At 42.0% G+C, this 25,245-nt stretch overlaps 2 protein-coding genes across 5 annotated transcripts in view; one reads left to right on the forward strand and one right to left on the reverse strand.

The window, feature by feature from the left end:
• LOC110513540 (collagen alpha-6(VI) chain) overlaps positions 1–14,773 on the reverse strand; it is a 32,501-nt gene extending 17,728 nt beyond the window's left edge. Inside the window, exons 1-5 of one of the 4 annotated variants that reach the window (XM_090222455.1) lie at positions 14,199–14,773; positions 2,495–2,622; positions 1,577–2,185; positions 906–1,493; positions 81–644 (exon numbers count right to left, since the gene is read on the reverse strand). In XM_090222455.1, the coding sequence (XP_090078581.1) occupies positions 81–644; positions 906–1,493; positions 1,577–2,185; positions 2,495–2,570 (1,837 nt within the window). In that variant the 5' untranslated portion in view covers positions 2,571–2,622; positions 14,199–14,773. Of the gene's footprint in view, positions 1–80; positions 645–905; positions 1,494–1,576; positions 2,186–2,494; positions 2,623–10,432; positions 10,762–14,198 lie in introns of those variants that run through there. The other 3 variants (XM_090222435.1, XM_090222446.1, XM_090222441.1) reach the window with 3 other exon arrangements.
• A 2,236-nt stretch (positions 14,774–17,009) lies between these two features.
• LOC118936615 (uncharacterized) overlaps positions 17,010–25,245 on the forward strand; it is a 41,717-nt gene continuing 33,481 nt past the window's right edge. Inside the window, exons 1-3 of the mRNA XM_090230556.1 lie at positions 17,010–17,403; positions 20,761–20,904; positions 23,604–23,733. Coding sequence (XP_090086682.1) covers positions 17,010–17,403; positions 20,761–20,904; positions 23,604–23,733 — 668 coding nt within the window. The remainder of the gene's footprint in view (positions 17,404–20,760; positions 20,905–23,603; positions 23,734–25,245) is intronic.

Genomic DNA, 25,245 nt, shown 5'->3' on the forward strand with positions numbered 1-25,245 from the left:
TCCTTTATGTATAATGAGCAACTATTTCACAAGAGATCAGATATTCACTTAATTCAGCAAAAATCCACAAATGCCCTTACCGTCAGTCACAGTGACCACCTCTTCAGTCTCAAAGACAGTCTTTAGTACAGAGGTGATGGATGTAGTCTGGTAAAAGAATGGCGAGGTGGCCATTAACTTTAGCTCTGGAAGTGTAGATTCACCCAACCCGATAGACACAATGGTTGTCCCTTCAGATTTGATAGTACGTGCCACCTTCATCACGTTATCCTTCGAATCCCCCCCTGTCACTGTGACTAGAAACTGCCGGTAGCCTTGTTCATTACGGCCACCAGACGCTGTAGTGAAGAAGTGTGCACGGGCGTATTCCAGGGCATCGCCCAGGTGACGAGACCTGTTGGGACGCAGCGGCAGCCTGAATTTCCTAAGAGCTGCCAAGTACTCTTCCTTGGTGTTGTGGGTGTTCAGTAAGAACTCCACCTTGGTGTCCTGGGCAAACTGGGCCAGACCCAGGCGCATCGTTTTAGTGCTCGGGTTGAGTTGGTTGACCAGTCGCATCAGAAGGGTTCTGACCAGCTGGAAGTCTGCCTGCATCATATTGCTGTCCACCAGGAAGAAGATATCAGAGAACTTTGGGATTAGAGCTGAAAAAAGAAAGAATAATTGCTATGACAACAGTGTGAATGTATGTCATATTTTATTTTCATTTTTAGAAATGTTCCTTTGAATGTTGACTTTAATGTTGGCACAAGCGGCCGTAACCAATGTCTGCCTCTCAAGGTTGCATACTTTTACATAGAATGGCATCCCATGGTAGAACAAGTCACTTGGATTACATAGTTTGCAAGTTCAACATTCACAATTTGTTACAACATACAGTATGTTTCCTTATAAAAGTCCCTTACCCATCCTCTGGTTCTCCATGGAGACACAGACAGTCTGCAACAGACCCTGAGAAAGTGTTTGTAGGGCCTGGAAACTTTCTATGTTGACCAGGAAACGCTCATGGGGCCTGTTAGCGATATCCTTCAGCTCGTTGATGTTGGCTGCCCCAACTCCAATAGCAAACACAATGACCCCTTGCTGCCTTAGCGCCTTGGCTGGCAGCGTTACCTTGTCCGCAGACGCCCCGTCGGTGAGCACCACAGCAATCTGAGGCACCCTCTGATCAGCGCGGCTACCGTTTGCCTTGGTGAAAAACTCTTCCCGAAGGACAGTAATGGCTTTGCCGGTGGCTGTGCCTCCCCCGAGCTGTGGAAGCCTGTCCACTTGCTCCAGTAGGGCCCTTTGGTCCGTATGTTCCCCCAAATGGAATTGCTTCTGGATCTCATTACTGAACTGGGCCAGTCCTATGCGAACCTTGTCCGCTCCAATATCCAGACCCTCGATGAAGCTGTGGAGAAACCTCCGAACCTCCTGGAAGTTTGTAGGGCTGATGCTGGTGGAGCCATCCACAAGGAACACAATGTCAGCCACTGTGGCGTTGAGGCACTCTGGAGATTAAGGAAAATAATAATGTAATTTATTTATAAAGAATATTTTTCAAATGGAAACAATAAATACACCGTTATAGTACCTTGTACCACTTTGGATATTGGTCTCTTTGCCTCATCTACGGTAGTACATAGCACCTGGATGAGGCTCTGGGAGATCCCCTGCAGCGCAGCAAAGTCTGACACGCTGTACACATGCTGGTTGTGAGGTGTAGTGGCAATCTCCTTCAGCTGATCTTCGTCTGCTTCTTTGATCCCGATGGCGTACAGCGTGACACCCTGCTTCTTCAGCTTAAGGGCATGCAGCCCCACATTGTCCATTGATTCACCGTCAGTGATCACCACACCGATCTGGGGCACGTTCTCATTCACCCGGCTCCCTGCGCGGTCAACAAAGAGCTCGTTCAGCAGGAAGTCCAGGCCCAGGCCCGTGTTGGTTTCACCACCCATATAACGCAGGTTTGTAATGTACTGCAGGATGTCCTGTTTGTCCTGGAAGGTGTTGAGGAGGAACTCAGTGCGTGGTGTGTTGCTGTACTGGACCAAACCGATGCGCACCTGGTCGGGGGCCACTTCAAAGCTGTTAACCAGCGTGTACAAGAACTGCCGAATCTGTTTGAAGTTCTCTGAGCCGATGCTCCATGAACCATCCACTAGGAAGACGATGTCGGCCACGGCCTCTTCCTTGCAGACTGGGAGGGGTAGAAAACAATCGTCAGCCTATGGAATTCCGTACAAGTGTCTAAACCACAAGGTTTTTTGTGCATGGGATGAGCAATGAAAGCAATTAATCAATAAATCAATCTATTAATCAAATATTATTTTTATTGTGCTTTTATAAAAAACAATTTCTTATAACTGCTCAGCAGTCTAAAGCCCCAAAGAGTTGGTCATCATTTTGCATTTGTGTGGTATTTCTTCAATGCTTCTATGTTTATGCCATTCAGGACTGTGATCTGCATTCTGGAATGATTCAGATGTCAGGAGACAAACATGCTTACCTGTTTTTTGTGCTCCGTTAACCAGAAAACATGTTGCTATGGTGAAGATGGCCAGGAGGCCCTGTGTCCCCTCCATGTTGGAACGTTTCTCTAGTCTCTCTCCTTGAACACAAACATGGACAGATCAACTGTTGGAACACAGAAAGTTGCTGTTTATCAGATCAAGTGTTGACAACAGATTCAACTGAAATGTGGTTAGATCTAATTTAAACATAGCATCCTGTGACATCCTGGACATTTATAAATGTTTCTTACAGGATAACAGATTATTTTGCGCTACTCATGCTCATGCTCAGGGTTGGGGAGTAGGATTACATGTACAGATACATCTGAAAAACGACATGATTACGACATTTTTTTGCGAAATAAACAAATCTAACACTTCTGTTTTTTTCAATGACATTCAAATCAGCATTGAAAAAAGGAGCAAGTTTAAGTTTGTTCTACCTGAGCGAGTCTGACCACAAATCAGAGACCAATATGATGGCACACCAAATGTGTTTGATGGATTGCGGGAAAAGAGCAGGAATGGGCTTCTGTAGTCTACAGTCAAAGCTATGTCTTCCAATGGTGCGACTGCTGTCGGCTTCAAAAGATTATCCAACTTGAATAAATGCTTGGCGGCAAGGATGACAGCAGTGGTGTAGTCTACGGCGATACGGATATGACTTATTATTGATATCTACATAGCGCATTGATGTGAATCACACTGCTGCTCTCTCTTTTAGCTATTTGCGCCTCATGGATTGTTGTTGTTGTGGATGGCTGTTCACAAATCTATACGTGTATTTGAACCCAATAAATGTTTGAATTCAAGAAGTTAAAGCTGCCTATCAATCATTGTTTTTGAAACCAGTGGACAGCCGGTGAAAAATGTGGTCTTGCAACAGCTGCATAATGCGGATCCCAGCCTATGGACTAAAGGTGGGGCTTTTATTGCTCAATCTAATTCATGCTAATCAAAAAAAAAATCCATAGGCCTAATGGACACATGCTCAACCTTGTACACTTTTAATAGACTTACAAGGGACAATCTGTAGTTGCTACATCCATTTTTAGACTTATAAATTGTATGTATATGTGCCTCATGAGCTTAATTCAACTGTCACAGTTGTCATGATGTTGCCCTCTTTGGGTACAGCAAGCCCCATCCCCCTCTCCCTGCCTCCTACAACTAGACTGCTGTGGTCAGAGAGGTCGTAAATTCCTGGAAGAGATTATCTCCTCATGGCCACAGTATAGTGACAGAGTGAATTTTCAGAACAAACGAATTTCTTCCACCTCACAGAACTTGAGGTCTGAACAACATTTATGTTCCGGAGAAGGTATAAAAGATCGGTGAAGAATTCAGCAATGAACTGGTCCGCTTGGTACAAGTTTGTAAAACTCATGAGAGACGGTGCGGCCACATTACCATAACACTGTTAATATAATAGCCTCAGATATGAGGTTTACATCTAATTGTTGTATAAGATGAACGAGTGAGGATGATACTGTTTGTAAAATTGTGTAATGTGATTTTGGACTGTTTAATGAAGGACACTCCAATTCCCTTTTGAGTTTAACTAAATCAGAGGACCGCCCATGAGCCCAGTTAGGGTCGGGCATCCTGGTGCAGGCCCTTTTCTGCAACTCCCGAATAAAACCCCAACTTTGAGAAGTTTTCAACAGACCATGTTTTCTCTCAATCACGAGAGGACAAAGGTTGCAGATGATTGCTGAATCTTTTAACCATACCACGTGGTTAAACTCTTAAGACTATCGATACCGACAGAATAAGAACAAGTCTTTGATATTAATTACTAGTCTGCAGCTAGGAATTCGGTATCATTGAACGTGAAGAACGACAACCGCCGAAACATGAATGAATGTCACTCTGAACTATCCATTCTAACCACGACAGAGAGAGAGAGACGGACAAGTCTACAAAAGAAACAAACTTTTCAACAGTGATCAAGACGACACACTGAGCGTAAATATATATATATTGATTGTAATTGTTCCCGAATGAGTGAGCGTTCATGTGCAAAGGATTAGCATTTCAATTGTTATAATTATCTACTCTGTAGTGACTTCTCAGCTGACCCCCACTCCCCTTTCGTCTAACAAGTCGCCATGCCGGTTTAGCCCGCTAGGGCACATTCCCCTATCATTTCTTGTAAACATATTTACTTGTTTGTTTATGCACTTCTGTGATTGTTTGGTTAGTTAATAAATAAATTATTTAAGACAATTGATGTATGACTCATAGTGAAGACTGGGTTCATGCAGATAACCAACAATTTACGACGTTTGGAATGAGACTAACGTGAGGTAAAGTAAATAATTAATTAATTCGAAGACTAATTGATCAGATATAAAATATCTGAAAAGTTATATTAGGAAATTATAACTTTGTAATCTGAATATTTTCCTTGGTGCCCCGACTTCCTAGTTAATTACAGTTACATGATTAATCAGTTGATCGTGTAATACTAATTACAGAGAATCTTTGATAAAAACTATAAGTCTTCAATTTAATGATAGTAAAGACATGACATGAGAACTCAAAATATAAGAATGTTTTACTCCATTGTTTGTAAACATTGTAAATGTAAACCAACACTGTATAGCCTCATAACATGGATATCATGGATGATCAGTCATTTTGTTATTGTTTCATCTGTGGATTTGCCATTTAAACATCTGCATATTATCAAGATATTAAAGTGTCACCAACAAAAAGGTAAACAATAGGCCTATAGCAAGTGCAGCATATGACATTCATTTTTCCCATGTACATTGCACTTTTCAGTAGTGCTCAAAGCATGCCATTCCATGAGCGAAGAATTCATCTTTCAACCCAAATCAATGAGCCCAATCAATCCTCCATGACAACAAAATCATAAACAACAGAGTAGAGCTGGCTAATAAGTCCTTCATTTTGGGGTCATGCTCAGATAAAACAATTTGGCTAATCTATACTTTCATATTTCCAAGTCCTATTCTTGAAGATCAAGGGGCATAACATTTATTGGAATGACTGGAATTCTGATAGATTTTTAATGTAAAAATAAAATGTAATCGTATTATATATATTATATATATTATATGTAGTAGAAAGTGATGGGTTAGAAGAAGCCTACATAACCAACCCATAAAGTAAAATTTAACATCCATATATGGCCAGCTATGTAAACTTTAACATTGATTTATCCTGCAATAGATGTCGATCAATTGGTAACATACATTTTTGGCTTCTTCTAATGCCGCTTAAGGGAAAGTAACCAAAAAGTGTAATCAAAATGTAATCAGATTACATTACTGAGTTTGAGTAATCCAAACGTTACATTACTGATTACAATTTTGTACAGGTAACTAGTAACTAACGCATTACATTTAGAAAGTAACCTACCCAACCCTGCTCATGCATGTGTAACAGTGTTGCTCCTGTCACTCTCCTCACCCCAACCTGGGCTAAAAAATAGGGATCCTATGAACACATCAACAACTGCCTCAGACGAAGCATCGTTATCTATCGCTCCACAAAAGCCTTTACATTAGTACCTTGGACCACTGCAGAGCAAGGGAAACAACTACTTCAAGGTCTCAGAGAGTGTTGTCACCGATTGAAATGCCACTAGCGCGCACCACTAGCTAGCTAGTTATTTCACACCGGTTACATATCAGTGCCTAAATTAGATCCTACATGTTTTAAATAGTTTGTGGCAATGTGGAGGTGGAGGAAAGGGTACTGTGACAATTTGTGTATCTTACAGTAAAATCAAGGTCAAACATTTAATGACTTCAGAGCACAGTTGGCCAAACATGAAGCATCTGGATGAAATTGATTTCTCTGGGTTGCTGCTCTGTAAATAGATAGCCAATCAGTTCCAGATGTAGTGCATCAGACAACATCTAAGGTCCCTGATTGCTTGTGTGTGTGTGCGTGCGTGTTTGTATTAATGTGTGCGTGTGTAACAGTATAATTTTAGACCGTCCCCTCGCCCATACCCGGGCGCGAACTAGGGACCTTCTGCACACATCAACAGTCACCCTCGAAGCATCGTTACCCATCGCTCCACAAAAGCCGCGGCCCTTGCAGAGCAAGGGGAACTACTACTTCAAGGTCTCAGAGCAAGTGACGTCACTGATTGAAACGCTATTTAGCGCCCACGCTAACTAAGCTAGCCGTTTCACATCCGTTACACTCACCCCCCTTTTGACCTTCCTCCTTTTTCCGCAGCAACCAGTAATCCGGGTCAACAGCATCAATGTAACAGTATAATTTTAGACCGTCCCCTCGCCCATACCCGGGCGCGAACTAGGGACCTTCTGCACACATCAACAGTCACCACAGTATAATTTTAAACCGTCCCCTCGCCCATACCCGGGCGCGAACCAGGGACTCTCTGCACACATCAACAGTCACCCTCGAAGCATCGTTACCCATCGCTCCACAAAAGCCGCGGCCCTTGCAGAGCAAGGGGAACTACTACTTCAAGGTCTCAGAGCAAGTGACGTCACTGATTGAAACGCTATTTAGCGCCCACGCTAACTAAGCTAGCCGTTTCACATCCGTTACACGTGTGTCTATGTGTGTTTGCACACGATTGCACATGCATGTGTGTGTGTGTGTGCATGTACCTCAGAAGTGTGGGCGATGACACTGGATTGATGGATTGACTGGATTGACATACTCTTGACTGATAATATTTAATTCTATTTTGAGTGAATTGGCAGTAGAGTTGTTTCCATGTTACTCTAAATTGAGTAAATTACAGTTTGTAGAGTGAAATATAAACACCAAATAGAGTAGAAATAACTCTAAAAATGTAACTCTGCAACAATAGTTATTTTTACTCTATTTAGACTGGGACCAAATTATATCTTTTGTAGAGTATAATTGTATTCAATTTGAGTAAAATTTACTCAGATAAATTTACTGTGTAGGAGAACCCTTTAAAGAACCCTTTTTGGTTCCATGTAGAAACCTTTTGGGTTCCATGAAGAATCCTTTCCATAGAGGGTGCTACATGGAAAAAGGGTTCTACCTAAAAACCAAAAGGGTTTCTACATAGAACCAAAAAGGGTTCTTCTATGGGGATATCCGAAGAACCCTTTTGAAAGCCTTTTTTCTAAGTGCGCACACACACACTGGTCCTCTATCACACTTTTAGGACATTTGTGTCCATTTGAGACATTGCCAGTGCCATCTATTTTGATGTTAAGGGAACAGAAGAGTTCATTTCCTGCCTGGCAGTATGGCATGTGTGCACCACATTCTAGACTAAGAGCATGTCGAAGTGGGCCGCTTATCTGAATTGTTCTTCTTCTTTCACTCCCGAACAGGATTCACCTAATGCACAACACAGCTTATAAATGTGTTTTAGGACAAGATTCAGCTAATGTACAGCACAGCCTATCAATGTCTTTAGGACAAGATTCAGCTAATGTACAGCACAGCCTATAAATGTCTTTAGGACAAGATTCAGCTAATATACAGCACAGCCTATAAATGTCTTTAGGACAAGATTCAGCTAATGTAAAACAGCCTATAATGTGTTTAGGATTCAACTGATGTAAAACACCCTATAAATGTCTTTAGGACAGGATTCAGCTAATGTAAAACACCCTATAAATGTCTTTAGGACAGGATTCAGCTAATGTAAAACAGCCTATAAATGTCTTTAGGACAGGATTCAGCTAATGTAAAACAGCCTATAAATGTCTTTAGGACAGGATTCAGCTAATGTAAAACAGACTATAAATGTCTTTAGGACAGGATTCAGCTAATGTAAAACAGCCTATAAATGTCTTTAGGACAGGATTCAGCTAATGTAAAACAGCCTATAAATGTCTTTAGGACAGGATTCAGCTAATGTAAAACAGCCTATAAATGTCTTTAGGACAGGATTCAGCTAATGTAAAACAGCCTATACATGTCTTTAGGCCCGGATTCAGCTAATGTAAAACACCCTATAAATGTCTTTAGGACAGGATTCAGCTAATGTAAAACACCCTATAAATGTCTTTAGGACAGGATTCAGCTAATGTAAAACAGCCTATAAATGTCTTTAGGACAGGATTCAGCTAATGTAAAACAGCCTATAAATGTCTTTAGGACAGGATTCAGCTAATGTAAAACAGCCTATAAATGTCTTTAGGACAGGATTCAGCTAATGTAAAACAGCCTATAAATGTCTTTAGGACAGGATTCAGCTAATGTAAAACAGCCTATAAACATATTTAGGACAAAGGCCGTTTTGAAAATACTTTATCTATGGATTATCTGGATTATCTGTGCCTGGTTAATGTGTACTGTATGTGTCTGGTTGTTTAAGAGTCTTATACCATTGCTTGTTGAGGCCCGATCCCAATGAGTTGAGAAATTCAGGAAACGGGGGTCCATCCTAACCGGATGCATCTGGACGTAATCAGGATTTGCAGACTCCCATTTCAAACAAGAATCGCATTTGAATGACAGTGATTGAAAGGGCGGTCTTGACATCTCATTTGTTCAGGTCAGAGTCCAATGAATATACTTACATCTGGGTCTAACAGATCTCCATGCACATTTCCTTCACTCTGTTCTCTACCTCGGTTTATTTAGGCATCGTTCAAAGCAGTTTCTTTCCAGTCAACAGAGTGAGGTCTAAAAAAGTGGGGGCCCATTGTTTTCAATGGCAAATCATCTATTCCACTCAGAAACTGTGGTCACAGATTGACCGTGAACATTCAGGCACAAGGGATCTGTTAACTTAGGGAGTACTTTAAAGCTTTCTACAGGACAATGATTGCACCACCAACATTTTGTTTACCTCTTCATGACGAGTCAAGGTCAAGATTGTATATGGTCAGAACGGTCCAGTACAATTATCCAAGACTGACTCTTTAACATAACATATAAATCAACAATAGGGTTTCAGTGGCTGGTTGATTTCAAGCTTCATTTCTGTTTGTTACCTATCAATCCATGTTGACTGTTGAACTGATGACTGTGGGGTTCTGGTAGGCATCAGTTATTAACTGCTTTAGCTGCATGACTGTTCCATTAAACATACACATCATCATCATCATCATCATAAGCCCGAAGACGTGAATGGATCCTATTTCAGAGCTCTTCACTACAGCTGTATGCTGTTGTTAGCTCTGCTGACAAGACGTCCTAGACCTATGAGATAACCAATGCAATGTCCTTCTTCCCCTCCTCTTTCTCTAAATAGAGAAGCCTAACATTTACTTCTTATCACTTTGGATTTACAGCTGGTGCCGGCTGTGTTTTATACACAGACGTTGAGGCTTTAGGAGGTGTAAACAAAGAAACTTGGCTGTTCAATGTACAGAACTACAGGTCATGCTAGTCTGGCTGTGGACCACAGGGGCAGTGTTTACACAGGCAGCCCAATTCAGATCTTTTGTACATTATTTCCATATCTGATACCTATCTAATCTTGTCCCTAATGTGTAAACAGCAACAACAAAAAACACATGGAATCTGATCTTTTGACTTATGATTTACTGTATACCACCACCATACTGTATGTGGATCTCAATCCTGATGCTACATATGTGACCTCAGTCTAGATGCTCAAATCAGAACTGATTTACTCTGAAGTGTTCCTTTTTTTGCACATGACCTGCCATTACCATGGCAACCACCCCAACATTTAAACTTCTACATGATCGGCGTCCCTATACTGGGATGGTTGAGCTAATGTGCGCTAATGTGATTTGCATGACAGTTGTAAGTAACAGCAAACTTTCCAGGACATAGACATGTCTTATATGGGCAGAAAGCTTAAATTCTTGTTAATCTAACATACTGTCCAATTTACAGTAGTTATTACAGTGAACAAATACCATGCTATAGTTTGAGGAGAGTGCACAACAACAAAAAACGTTTATCCCAGCAACTGGTTTGATATATTCACCTCTGAAGGTAAATAATTGACTTACATTCAGTAATCTTGCTCTGATTTGTCATCCTGAGGGTCCCAGAGATAAAAATGCAGCATAGTCGTGTTCGATAAAATCTATTTTATATTCAAATGTAGGAACTGTGTTCTACACTTTGAACCCCTGCTTTCTCTGGCTCCACATCCACCCCGCCCGGCCATCTACTTCAGAGGCTACATCTGTGTGAATGAGCAAATCTGATATGGGTAAAATGTCTGGACACTGAGTCTGGAAACTCAAGAAAAAAAGATTGGATATGGAAAAAAAATGTGAATTGTGTTCTTCGGGTAGCTGTGTGAACACAGTCAGTTTGTTTACACAGCCAGAGTGTTTCTCAAAAGGCTTTTTACAGGGGGAGTGGCAGCAGCTTTTCCAGACAACCACTATTACAGATCATTTCAATCATGTTGAAAATTCAGAAGCCTGTGAAACGTTATTATAGATTCTTATTTGTCATGAAGCTGAATTAGATCACCTTGGCAGCAGTGGTTTCTGCAGTCTTACTGTTATTCACAATGTGGCGGTTGGTGAGTGATGCAGTTGACATCTATCAGTGGCTGAGGTTTCAGCAAACCAATGTTGCAGATTTAAGTAATGTAGTGTTGGCTACAATAGTGTTGCCGTGCAGTACAGTAACAACCACAGTAATTACACAATATTAATAACATTGTACTGTGTGACCTTGATCATCAATAGAACAGAACACTACACTGAATTCGTATTGTAATGATCACATTGTACCAGATTGCTTAACCATAACAATATGTAAGGCTACTTGAACCATAAGCAGTTGGAGTAGCACTGATTAGATGTTATTTCTTGGCTGTTATTAGCACACTTCTCTGATTTGGCTGTGATATGATGCAGTACATCTGAGAAATTAAGTCAGGGCACTTATTGATGTGGCTGTTGTGGTTTGCATGTCATTGAAGACTAAAAACAGTATTGTTTGTGTTGCAAACGTTTGACAGACGTATATGAAAATATGTGGCTTTGGCAAGATCAAGTCTGAGCTTGGGGGTGAAACAATTACACATTGCCCTAAATGGTCTGAAAGGCCACTTTCCCGTTAATTGGCTCTGTCTTGTGTATTAAGCGGAAATTCCCCATTATGATATTCCGCAACAAATGAAGGGTGCACGTCCATGGGCATTGTGATGCAGACTGACACAACAGGAAGAGAACACTGTGTTTATCCTGAAAGGAAATAGAGCAACACTGAACGATATAGTGAGAAAGTATCCAAACTTGGTCTTAACAAAAGTATCCCATCTAAATGAAAAGTTTGTTTGGAAAGAGAGGTGGAGGGCAGGGCAGAATAATGGTTACAGATGCAGGATCTTCATTTCACCAGTTTCTCACAACAGGAAAGAATCCTACAGCAAAAGGAAATGAGAATTATTGTGTGGGTTATAATGAATGGATTTGATGAGGAGCCTTAATGTGGTGTCGAAGAAGGCGTGACAGAACCTGTAAACACACCTGGAGCAATTTCCTGAACATGAAAAAAATATTTGCCCCAACAGCAATATAAACAGGAAACCATAAACAGTCACTAGATGGTCTGGTCTCTGGTTTGGACCTACTGATGGATGTATTCACTCTGCTCTGTGGTGTGTGTGTGTGTGTGTGTGTGTGTGTGTGTGTGTGTGTGTGTGTGTGTGTGTGTGTGTGTGTGTGTGTGTGTGTGTGTGTGTGTGTGTGTGTGTGTGTGTGTGTGTGTAGCACCTATAAACTGTATAGGATGTGAAGCACCTAAAAACTGTGCTTGACTGTGTTTATCTGGTCAGACGAAGACTCAACATCGTGTCTTGAGTTTACACCCAGCATCACAAACATTGTACCTGCTCAACCTCAATCCTTGATTCATGGTTTCCTGGAAAGTCAAACTATGGAGTGAAACAAAATAATGTACCATCTTTGTGAGTGCTGGCTGCCTTTATTCATAAAGCATTGTGGGGGGCTCATCTAAAATCCAGAATCAAACGTGTGGACATTCATCTGGGCCAAAGAACAATCACACTGTCTTAGAAAAAAAGGTTTCCCAAATTAACCCTCTGTAGAAAAGGTTCTACAAGGAACATAAAAGTGCTGGCTTCAATAGTTTTTACCTGGAACCAAAAAGGGTTCTTCAAATAGTTATTCTATGGGGACAGCCGATGAACCCTTTGAGGTTTTAGATATACACGGTTAGAAAACAAGACATCACAAGGTGCTGACATCCCAGCAACATAAGGTGCTAACATCCCAGCAACATAAGGTGCTAACATCCCAGCAACATAAGGTGCTAACATCCCAGCAACATAAGGTGCTAACATCCCAGCAACATAAGGTGCTAACATCCCAGCAACATAAGGTGCTAACATCCCAGCAACATAAGGTGCTAACATCCCAGCATCATAAGGTGCTAACATCCCAGCATCATAAGGTGCTAACATCCCAGCAACATAAGGTGCTAAAATCCCAGCATCATAAGGTACTAACACGCCAGCATCATAAGATACTAACAGCCCAGCATCATAAGGTGCTAATACCCCAGCATCATAAGGTGCTAACATCCCAGCATCATAAAGTGCTAACATCCCAGCATCATAAGGTACTAACACCCCAGCATCATAAGGTACTAACATCCCAGCATCATAAGGTACTAACACGCCAGCATCATAAGGTACTAACAGCCCAGCATCATAAGGTACTAACAGCCCAGCATCATAAGGTGCTAACACCCCAGCATCATAAGGTACTAACATCCCAGCATCATAAAGTGCTAACATCCCAGCATCATAAGGTACTAACACCCCAGCATCATAAGGTACTAACACCCCAGCATCATAAGGTACTAACACCCCAGCATCATAAGGTACTAACACCCCAGCATCATAAGATACTAACACCCCAGCATCATAAGATACTAACACCCCAGCATCATAAAGTGCTAACATCCCAGCATCATAAAGTGCTAACATCCAAGCATCATAAGGTACTAACACCCCAGCATCATAAGGTACTAACATCCCAGCATCATAAGGTACTAACACCCCAGCATCATAAGGTACTAACACCCCAGCACAGAATGTTTGAGAAAGTTATCCAAATGTTCTCAGAACATGATTTTGGCAAATGGACAAGAATTTCTTACAATTAATTTCAAGAACACATGCACGTACGCACACATACCATTCTACTGTTTATTTTTGATCCGGTTTATCCACGGCAAAGAGATATATTTTCCATAATAATTTGAACCTAATTAATTTGGTCAATACACTCTTCAAACATGTTGAACATACAAGTTGCGCATGCTGTCTATAGCCTAACTATAATCAACAAGGCAGCTGTATTATCTTTGTAGCCCTAAATGTTTAACATTTCAGAGTAGACTATTCACTTGCTGAACTTAAATGAACGCAAACTGCGACGACAGGTAGGCCTATCCAATGGACACCATCATTAGAGGGATTTGTGATCAATTCACTTCAGCCTATTTATTTTATTAGCCTACACGATTATTTTACATTAAAAAAAATGTACTTAACAACTTTGCACTTAGAATAATATCCTCAAAACCACATATTGAATTCAAAAGTTTGTCTATAAAAACCTACATTATGTTTCCAAGTATGTCCCTCAAAAGGATAATTAGGCATATACACTGAGACATTGTGAGCTAATTCGTTAAATCACAACATGTTTGTATTATTTAAATGTAGACGAGGTTTGCATGCACAACAAACAAAAAAAGCGTACGGAAAATGTATAAACTTACAATGTGGCTGAAGCACTATCTGGTGCGCGCAGGCAGGAATCCCATTCCCTTATAGAACCCAAAGCCCAATCTTGTTCTGCAGAAATTGGTGCGGCCGGCCACTCCTCACACCCCGCCCCGAATCATCGAATGGTTAGGCAAAGAGTAGCCTACAGTATTCATCCCGCTACTATTCGGTATAGTCTACACGACCTGTGCGTCATACACACCCCTACATCCCCCTGAATTAGTTCTACCGGGAAACGTGATGTTCGGAGCTGCGGGAAGGAATTCTAAGGAAATTCTGAAGCAGGTAGAAATAGTAAAGTGACGTAACAGGAGTGGTTATTTGTACCAGGAGACTAACACCATTACATATTGGTGTTATAATATTAGCCTTTACAATATAGGCCTAGTGTTGTTGGTCTTTATCGGTTATGTAAGGCTCTCTCAATTTGGATGAATTGGTGCCTCTGGGGAAATTCAAACGGCTGATTGAGGACCGTTTGTTTTCTACGATTGTGTTTTGCAAGAGGAACGCGAATGTGCCTCCAGTGCTATATGCTCTTCAACGTATAATGAGATTTACAAACCTCACAACTGTCACGACTCAGACCGAAGGTGGCTCCCCTTCCCGTTCGCGTGGCGCTCGGCGGTCGTTGTCACCGGCCTACTAGCTGCCACTGATTATTTTCTCCCCTCCTTATGTGTTTATTGATTACACCTGTTTTGAGTTTGTTGTAATTAGTTGGGCTTTATTAGTCAGCCGGCCCGCCCGTTTCTTTGTGCGGGATTGATTATTGTAACCCTGGTGTTTGATACAGACGAACGTGTTGGTTTATGTTATCGGTCCCCGTGTCTGGGGCATTTTGTGTTTAGTGGGGTGGCCGTGGTTCACCGTGTGTGCATTAAAAGAGCACTATATTGAACTCTCTGTTTTCCCGCGCCTGACTTCACACTCACGACACCCAGTACCTTACAACAACCTTGCCAAACCTCACAACCTTGTCTTGCTTTTCTGTAACTTTCAGTGGCAATTACTAACATCTTTGATCATTTTGCTGTTACCTTTCCAGACCTAGCAGGATAGGTGAAATATAACTGCACCTCTCTGCTCTAGGACACCCCACTCGAAAACACACCTTCAGTGAACTCCATCCCATTTCTGACACCAGTGCAGAAGAAGTTGGGGCTCCCGAGTGGTGCAGTAGTCTCCAACAGTACACAGTTTTATTGTAGCCCCAGACAAGCACACTTCAACTTGTCAACTAATCATCAGGCCCTCAATGAGTTGAATCAGGTATGTTTGTCTGGGCTACAACACGTGTGCTGTGGGGGTACTCGAGGACTGGAGTTGGGAACTGCTGGGCTACAACTAGTTACATTTATGGCCTCATTTAGCATGCTATAAAACTCACCACAGAACTGCAGCAAACACAACCCTTTTTACATAACTATTTTTTATATTCAATGAATTGCCTCCCACGCCACTCTGCCTCCTGAACAAAGAAATACATTCGTTTCCAGATCATTGCTTTTTGGTCTACACTCCCTGAATGTAATAGCTGAGTGAGTTAGGAATTGAGCTCAACCCTGCATCTTTTTTAATAAACATGACAGGACTTATTTCTCAACATAAAAAAATGTACTGCCAGTGTACTTGTATTTGGCAACTCATGTTTAGATGTCATAGATGTGACGGGATAATGGGCTGATGAATACTTTGCGGTGGGCTTTTCTTAGTTAGGCTACCCCAGCTAGGCTACCCCAGCTATGTAACGGATCTCGTCCTCCTCTTCTGAGGAGTAGGGAACTGCTGGGCTAGGCTACCCCAGCTATGTAATGGATCTCGCCCTCCTCTTCTGAGGAGTAGGGAACTGCTGGGCTAGGCTACCCCAGCTATGTAACGGATCTCGTCCTCCTCTTCTGAGGAGTAGGGAACTGCTGGGCTAGGCTACCCCAGCTATGTAACGGATCTCGTCCTCCTCTTCTGAGGAGTTGGGAACTGCTGGGCTAGGCTACCCCAGCTATGTAATGGATCTCGCCCTCCTCTTCTGAGGAGTAGGGAACTGCTGGGCTAGGCTACCCCAGCTATGTAATGGATCTCGCCCTCCTCTTCTGAGGAGTTGGGAACTGCTGGGCTAGGCTACCCCAGCTATGTAGTGGATCTCGCCCTCCTCTTCTGAGGAGTAGGGAACTGCTGGGCTAGGCTACCCCAGCTATGTAATGGATCTCGCCCTCCTCTTCTGAGGAGTTGGGAACTGCTGGGCTAGGCTACCCCAGCTATGTAACGGATCTCGTCCTCCTCTTCTGAGGAGTAGGGAACTGCTGGGCTAGGCTACCCCAGCTATGTAACGGATCTCGTCCTCCTCTTCTGAGGAGTAGCGAGAAGGATCGGAGGACCAATGCGCAGCGTGGTAAGTGTCCATAATGTTTAATCAAACACAACAGAACAAAACAATAAGCTCATCCTGACACGACCCTCCAGCATGACAATGCCACAAGCCATACTGCTCATTCTGTGCGTGATTTCCTGCAAGACAGGAATGACAGGAACGTCCAAGTGAGCATGTTGAAAATGTGACATCATGCTTTATATCTGTCAGGAATCCTCCCTCTCTGTGAAAATAATGTTCACCATTTGAGTTATCAGAATCTATAATCTAGAGTAAAACATGGCCCAGAGGCATCTAGTCTGATTGAAGACAGACTTCCCTTCTCTTTCTCTCTATCTCTTCATCCGTCCCACTCCCCTCCCTTCCCATTTCTGGTTCATGTCATAAATCATAGGGCCTGGCCCTGGGGAAGGGCCTCCTATAGCTTTACGGGACCATGCTGCGTTCACTCAGCTCCCATTTATTCATTAAACACTCTGGCTCTATCCAGATACAGCCCCTCACAGCATCCTCAGAGATAACCCTCACAGCATCCTCAGAGACAGCCTTTACAGCATCCTCAGAGACAGCCAGCCACTCACAGCATCCTCAGAGACAGCCAGCCACTCACAGCATCCTCAGAGACAGCCAGCCTCTCACAGCATCCTCAGAGACAGACAGCCTCTCACAGCATCCTCAGAGACAGACATACCCTCACAGCATCCTCAGAGACAGCCCTTACAGCATCCTCAGAGACAGACAGACCCCCACAGCATCCTCAGAGACAGCCCTCACAGCATCCTCAGAGACAGCCCCTTACAGCATCCTCAGAGATTTGTCCAATCTATGTTGTATCTCCACGCTCATGTGCCATGTCTTGAAATATTAAGACAGGAGGATTAAAAGTACATTTACATTGTAATACTTCTGACAGCCAACTTCCTAACTCCGCCCATAACTTTGGGATTTTATAGCATTCCCAGAATGCATGGATTACTGAGTAATTGTTACATTTAAGACATTACTCTGCCTTGTGCTGTAGAATTTGTGAATGTTGTCTCTTGTGTATTAAATTATATACATTAGTTTATACTGGATTAACTGTACATTTTAGTTAACTGTAATTGTGTTAGTGCTGTTCCAACATTACCTCCATCTTGTGCCAATTTCAGTTATTTTTAAATCTTGGTAGAATATTTATTTGTCAGTTGGAAAGTGTGCATATTTCCACAATCAGCTCAGACCATGGTTATGCACAAATTGTCGTCTACTATCTCACATAGTATGTCGTATAATATTTATTTTACTTCTATCACAGTATATAGGCCTAAATCATAGCCTGATCATATCATATTACCTTCCCTATATATGTCACTCCCTTTGGTTCCTTCCCTATATATGTCACTCCCTTTGGGTCCTTCCCTATATATGTCTCTCCCTTTGGTTCCTTCCCTATATATGTCAGTCCCTTTGGTTCCTTCCCTATATATGTCACTCCCTTTGGTTCCTTCCCTATATATGTCACTCCCTTTGGTTCCTTCCCTATATATGTCAGTCCCTTTGGTTCCTTCCCTATATATGTCACTCCCTTTGGTTCCTTCCCTATATATGTCACTCCCTTTGGTTCCTTCCCTATATATGTCACTCCCTTTGGTTCCTTCCCTATATATGTCACTCCCTTTAGGTCCTTCCCTATATATGTCACTCCCTTTGGTTCCTTCCCTATATATGTCACTCCCTTTGGTTCCTTCCCTATATATGTCACTCCCTTTGGGTCCTTCCCCAGGTGTCGTTGTTTCTATTTCAGTTTCATGTCTGTGTGCTGTTAGTGTTTCTGGTTTTGGATGATGTTTATTTTATTAAAACACTCACTCCCTGAACTTGCTTCCCGACTCTCAGCGTGTATCGTTACAGCAGGACATGTCTCTTATTGTCTTACATGACTGGTTTATTACCGCTACACAACCAATGTTAAGCTACTCTTGATCTGTCTCTCATTCAATAAGCATCGAAAGTAAATAGACCAGTAGCCTATTTAAAATATATAGTATAGTAGCCTATTATAGTAGCCTATTGCTATGAGATAGGAGAGTGACTTCATAGCCTATTTCATCTCAGAGCCTATACCAAGTTAGGAGATACAATCATCTATTGGTCAACTAAATGTTGAACAAGAAAACCAGTGTGCAATTTACTTTGAGTGATTGTGGAAATCTTTGCCCCTGTCTACCATGCTGAACGTTTCCATCCATACTTAGGAGCACGATGGTCTGTCAGTGGTGGCAGCCAGGTTGCATGCGGGATGCATGTATCTGCATGTTTGGCCTTCGCAGTTCCTGACTTCCATTATGTTAGCCTGAGGGCAAAACAGGCCCAGCTGAGACAAAGACCAGTCCATATCAGATTTGAATTGCATGCTGCAGGTACTTATCTGCATGTGAACTTATTCTTAATGGAGGCTGCTAACAATGGCCGGAATGGAGCAAATGGAATGGGATCAAACACCTGGAAACCATGGAAACCATGTGTTTGATACCATTCCACTGATTCCACTCCAGTCATTTCCACGAGCCCGAGCTCCCCAATTAAGGTTCCACCAAACTCCTGTGTTAGAGCAAGAGATTTCTGTTTTTCTCATGTCTGAGGAAATGAGAAATCTATTGTACATTACAAAACAATTTACCAGGACACTTTGACACAGCTTTAAGCTTCAGTGTTGCATAAGAGTGAGATAGAAAAGGTAGCTGGGCGCTTGACTCGTCAATGTTTCCATCAAGGCCAAGTTTATAGCAATGAAAGGACTCCTTCAGGTCTGATCTGGGGAGAGCCAAATGCTATTTGAGATCCATTACATTGTTTAGATTGGACATTGCAGACACTTGAATCGAACAACTTTAGCCAAGAACTGTGTTCTCATTCTTCGCACAGTCTTGTTCAGTTGACTGAGTCAGACCTCCATGTCATTCTGAGGTGAAGACTGTGAAACTGTTATAATGTGAGGAAGTGCATCCTGTAGAAACTTCTCTAAGAGGACATTGAACCTTCAGAGGGCCTTGAATCTTCACTACTGACAACATTTTTAGGCCACACACAGTGATACTTCATCCAAAGATTGCACTGTGTGCTATGTATTTGTGCAGCCTACTTTATCCTACTTTAGCCTACTCTATCGGCCTCAGTAGAAGCTGCTGTAAGGTAGCAGTAAGGATTGTGTGGGGTGTAAACTGTATGAGATGGGAGGACACTTTGCAGGTGAGCCCCACCCTCTGTAAGGAAACCTCTCTGTTGTCAAGTGTGGATTCAATGGGATCTGAAGTTAAGTCATAAGCATTATACACCAAAGCATTTGGAAATACCAGTATTGGAAAATCATTTGTCAATACATGTTTTTTTAAACACTGTACTTTATTTTTGAAAAGCATTTACTCTTGTTGACTTGTTGAAGGTAGGTAGTAGATACCGATGTTGACTTGTTGAAGGTAGGTAGTAGATACCGATGTTGACTTGTTGAAGGTAGGTAGTAGATACCGATGTTGACTTGTTGAAGGTAGGTAGTAGATACCGATGTTGACTTGTTGAAGGTAGGTAGTAGATACCGATGTTGACTTGTTGAAGGTAGGTAGTAGATACCGATGTTGACTTGTTGAAGGTAGGTAGTAGATACCGATGTTGACTTGTTGAAGATAGGTAGTAGATACCGATGTTGACTTGTTGAAGGTAGGTAGTAGATACCGATGTTGACTTGTTGAAGGTAGGTAGTAGATACCGATGTTGACTTGTTGAAGGTAGGTAGTAGATACCGATGTTGACTTGTTGAAGGTAGGTAGTAGATACCGATGTTGACTTGTTGAAGGTAGGTAGTAGATACCGATGTTGACTTGTTGAAGGTAGGTAGTAGATACCGATGTTGACTTGTTGAAGGTAGGTAGTAGATACCGATGTTGACTTGTTGAAGGTAGGTAGTAGATACCGATGTTGACTTGTTGAAGGTAGGTAGTAGATACCGATGTTGACTTGTTGAAGGTAGGTAGTAGATACCGATGTTGACTGAGGAAATTTCTGATGCATTTATATTTGGATGATGATTATAAAGACCTACAACAGGATGTATGGAGGCTGGGTGTGAAGAGCGGTTTCAGGCTTTGACCACTCAAGCTGGATGTGTTTAAACATTCTCTTTTTAGTGGATATTTTTATTTGGCCTCTAGGTTCTCCTGAAGTCCCTTCTCCCCTGCGTCTCCAGAGGGCCTCTCCCATGATGAAGCTGACCGGTGCTATTCTACTTCTCTATTTGGTGTCGCTAGTCCACGGTGCCTGCTCTCTCAATGGGAGGAACAGAGGAGACCTCTATGGTAGGCTATCAAGCCAAGCTGTAGCTGAGTAGCCTTGCTCTCCTGCCCACTCTTTTTTTACTTAGCAAGATGTTATGCCAATGCTTAATATCTGTTGAACATTTGCCAAAGCAAAGCATTAAACACAAGAATCCTTAATGTTGCCAAGTGAAAGGGTAGTAAATATTAATTTAGATGCACTTTAAAGGGCAACTCCATCACATTTCAACCTCATTTTCATCATCTCCAGCACCGTACCATAGTCAACACATAGTCAACACGTTTTTGTATAATAATAAAAAAAAGTGAAAACATCCTACCTGATGACATCATCGAAAGTTTAAACATTTTAAAAACAGTGATTTTAGAACACTATGAGGTTGGCGGTGACGTGGGGATAAAGAAAAATATCCTTCCTGTGATGTCAGAGAAGCACTTCTTTGGATTTCTTTCCTCTTATCTTGTTAACCACAGATCATATAAATGCGCAATTTTCACATACAGTGCATTCGGAAAGTATTCAGACCCCTTTATTTTTTCTCAATTTTGTTACGTTACAGCCTTATACTAAAATCTATTAAATTATTTTTTAACTCACCAATCTACACACAATAGCCCATAATGACAAAGCAAAAACAGGTTGATATACTAACAGGTTGAAATACTGAAATATCACAATTACATGAGTATTCAGACCCTTTACTCAGTTCTTTGTTGAAGCACCTTTCGCAGCAATTACAGCCTCAAGTCTTCTTGGGTATGACACTACAAGCTTGGCACACCTGTATTTGGGGAGTTTCTCTCATTGTTCTCTGCAGATCTTCTCAAGCTCTGTCAGGTTGGATGGGGAGTGTCGCTGCACAGCTATTTTCAGGACTCTCCAGTGATGTTTGATCAGGTTCAAGTCCGGGCTCTGGCTGGGCCACTCAATCACATACAGAGACTTGTCCCGACGCCACTCTTGCATTGTCTTGGCTGTGTGCTTAGGGTCATTGTCATGTTGGAAGGTGAACCTTCGCCCCAGGCTGTGGCCCTGAGTGCTCTGGAGCAGGTTTTCACCAAGGAGGTCTCTGTACTTCGCTCCGTTCATCTTTTTCTCGATCCTGACGAGTCTCACAGTCCCTGAAACTGAAAAATATCCCCACAGTATGATGCTACCACCACCATGCTTCACCGTAGGGATGGTGCCAGGTTTACTCCAGACGTGACGCTTGGTATTCAGGCCAAAGAGTTCAATCTTGGATTCATTAGACCAGAGAATCTTATTTCTCATGGTCTGAGAGTCTTTAGGTTCCTTTTGGCAAACTCCAAGTGGGCTGTCTGGCCACTCTACCATAAAGGCCTAATTGGTGGAGTGCTACAGAGTTGGTTGTCCTTCTGGAAGGTTCTCCCATCTCCACAGAGGAAATCTGGAGCTCTTTCAGATTGACCATCGGGTTCATTGTCACCTCCCTGACCAAGGCCTTTCTCCCCATTTTTGCAAGTCTCATAGTAAAGGGTCTGAATACGTATGTAAATAAGGTATTTCAGTTTTTTATCTTTTATACATGCAAAAATGTCAAAAAACAGTTTTCACTTTGTACTGTGTGTAGATTGTTGAGGGAAAAAAATAATTTAATACATTTTAGAATAAGGCTGTAACGTAACAAATTCAAGGGGTCTGAGTACTTTCTGAATAGACAGTTGTTTCGTGCTGGAGATGATACAGTATATGATTTTGGAAAGTGGCCAAATTGATTAACCAAATTCAAATGTGCTCAACCCCTGTAATAGAAAACAGAGGGAGGTCAGTAAATCTTGTTGTCAGTCAATATCCTCTGAGCAGACGTTAGGAGGTTGCATGTAATCTCTCTACTACAACATGTTGATATATGGAGTACCTGTGTAATAAGACCTTTGATCTAAGATCTTTGGATTGAACCAGCCATTTCTCTATGTGTCTGTATAGGGCTAAAGCTTTGTTCACACTGCAGGCCTTAATGCTCAAATTTCTTTTCAAATCCATTCTGGAAAACTGACTCTCCAAACGCTGTGACCAAATTGGATTTGTGTTCAGAAAGCATTCTATGCTAGTTATTATAGCAACGACCAGTGGTGTAAAGTAATTATGTAAAAAATACTTTAAAGTACTACTTAAGTCGTTTTTTTTCTTCAGTATCTATATATATTTTTGTTGACTACTTTTACTTTTACTCTACTACATTCCTAAAGAAAATATGTAAATTCTACTCCCAATAATTATCCCTGACACCCAAATGTACTTATTTCATTTGTTACTTATTACATTTCAAATGCTCAGCCAGGACAGCAATATCCAATTTACGCACATACTGTATCAATATCATGCGTTGTCATCCCTACGGCCTCTGATCTGGTGGACTCACTTAACACAAATACTGCCTTTGTCATTTATGTCTGAGTGTTGGAGTGTGCCCCTGACTAGGCGTACATTTTAAAAAATACAGTTGTGCCGTCTGGTTTGCTTAGTATAAGTAATTTGATGTATATCATTTACTTTGTAATTTTACTTTAGTATGACAATGAGTAGGTTTTCCACCACTGTACTTAAAGTACATTTAAAACCAGATACTTTTAGACTTTTACTCAAGTAATATTTTACTGGGGGACTTTCACTTTTATTTGAATCATTTTCTATCAAATATTTTGTAAGGAGACGTCATCGCATTTGAAAATGATCCTTGGCTGAGTTGGCTATAAAGAAGCAGAAGCGGATGTGTACATTGTTCTGGACACCTCAGAGAGTGTGGCACTGAGGGCCAAGCCCTACGGCTCCTTTGTTGATCAGATCAAGCAGTTTGCCCTGGACTTTGTGGACCAGCTCAATACTAGGTGTGTATCACCTCCATACTGACAGTTTCAGCTACATGACTGGTATTCATTAAGAAATGATGTGGTTAACATGATGTGGGTGCTTTCAGGTCCCTTACTTCAATTCATGACATTTGGCAACTAAACGGTAATTAATGCTACGTAGTAATGATTATGGCGAGCTTGCCAAGAGAAATCAAGTGTCATGTTAGTGACAAGGCTTCTGGGAAACTCGCGCCTGACCGTTTATTCACCCCACAGACTAGCGCAGACCAAACAATATCAATCCTCCTACAGAGGCCTCCATCGCCATACCTCCTGTTTCATTTCTTAAACTCCCCTCTGTGATCATTATTAAAAAATACAGTCATATTGTACCAGTATTATTCACCACACACTCAGACCCACGCTGATAAGCGACATGCAGAATGACCATTGATAGCTGCTCTGGGCAGTAGTGTTCTCCTGACAATGTGTTGTTGATGATCATCTCAGGAGGTCTGCCTCACTACATGCAGTCTTATAAACACGGTTGTGTGTTGACCTCTGTGTGAACTGTGGTTCTACAGTGATGAATTGGGGCTGAGAGGTAGTGTATGAGAACAGCTTCTCTCCTTACATGGTGCTCAGGGTTGCGTTAATATGATGCTCTTGGAAAAGCACAAGCATACTGCTGTGGGCTAAAACAGAGTCACACAGAGTGTTTCTTGTTAGTCTTAAACAAATCTACCTTGAAACAAAAGTATACACCTCACACACATGGTTATGGGCTTAAAAAAATAATACACCTGTACCATGTCAGATATTATCAGGTATGAAGGTAAGACCCAGGTGCAGACACGTCAAATTAACAATGGTTTAATTATCCAACAGGGCAGGCAATAGACAGGTCAAGGTAGGCAGGGGTCAGTAAACCAGAAATGGGGCAACGGTACCGGACGACAGGCAGGCTCAGGGTCAGGGTAGGCAGGGGTCAATAAACCAGAGGTACTGGTCGGCAGGCAGGCTCAGGGTCAGGGTAGGCAGGGGTCAGTAATCCAGAGGTACTGGTCTGCAGGCAGGCTCAGGGTCAGGGTAGGCAGGGGTCAGTAATCTAGAGGTACTGGTCGGCAGGCAGGCTCAGGGTCAGGGTAGGCAGAGGTCAATAATCCAGAGGTACTGGTCGGCAGGCAGGCTCAGGCAGAGTGGTCAGGCTGCCGGGTTCAAAGTCAGGACAGCCAAGGGTCAAAACCAGGAGGGGGAGAAAAATAGAGACTGGGAAAAGCCGGAGCTGAGAACAAAAACACTGGTTGACTTGACAAACTGGCAACAGACAAACAGAGAACACAGGTATAAATACACAGGGGATAATGGGGGAGATGGGCGACACCTGGAGGGGGGTGGAGACCATCACAAAGACAGGTGAAACAGATCCAGGTGTGACAGATATAGAGTTCAAATGTATTACATTTTAAGTTTGCATCCCACTATTACACTCTATATACATCACAGAAAAATATAACAAAATCGTTTGACATTAAAACACCGGAGTTT

Source organism: Oncorhynchus mykiss, chromosome 3, assembly GCF_057628025.1.
Source record: "Oncorhynchus mykiss isolate SJ-2025 chromosome 3, ASM5762802v1, whole genome shotgun sequence".
NCBI classification, from domain to species: Eukaryota; Metazoa; Chordata; class Actinopteri; order Salmoniformes; family Salmonidae; genus Oncorhynchus; species Oncorhynchus mykiss.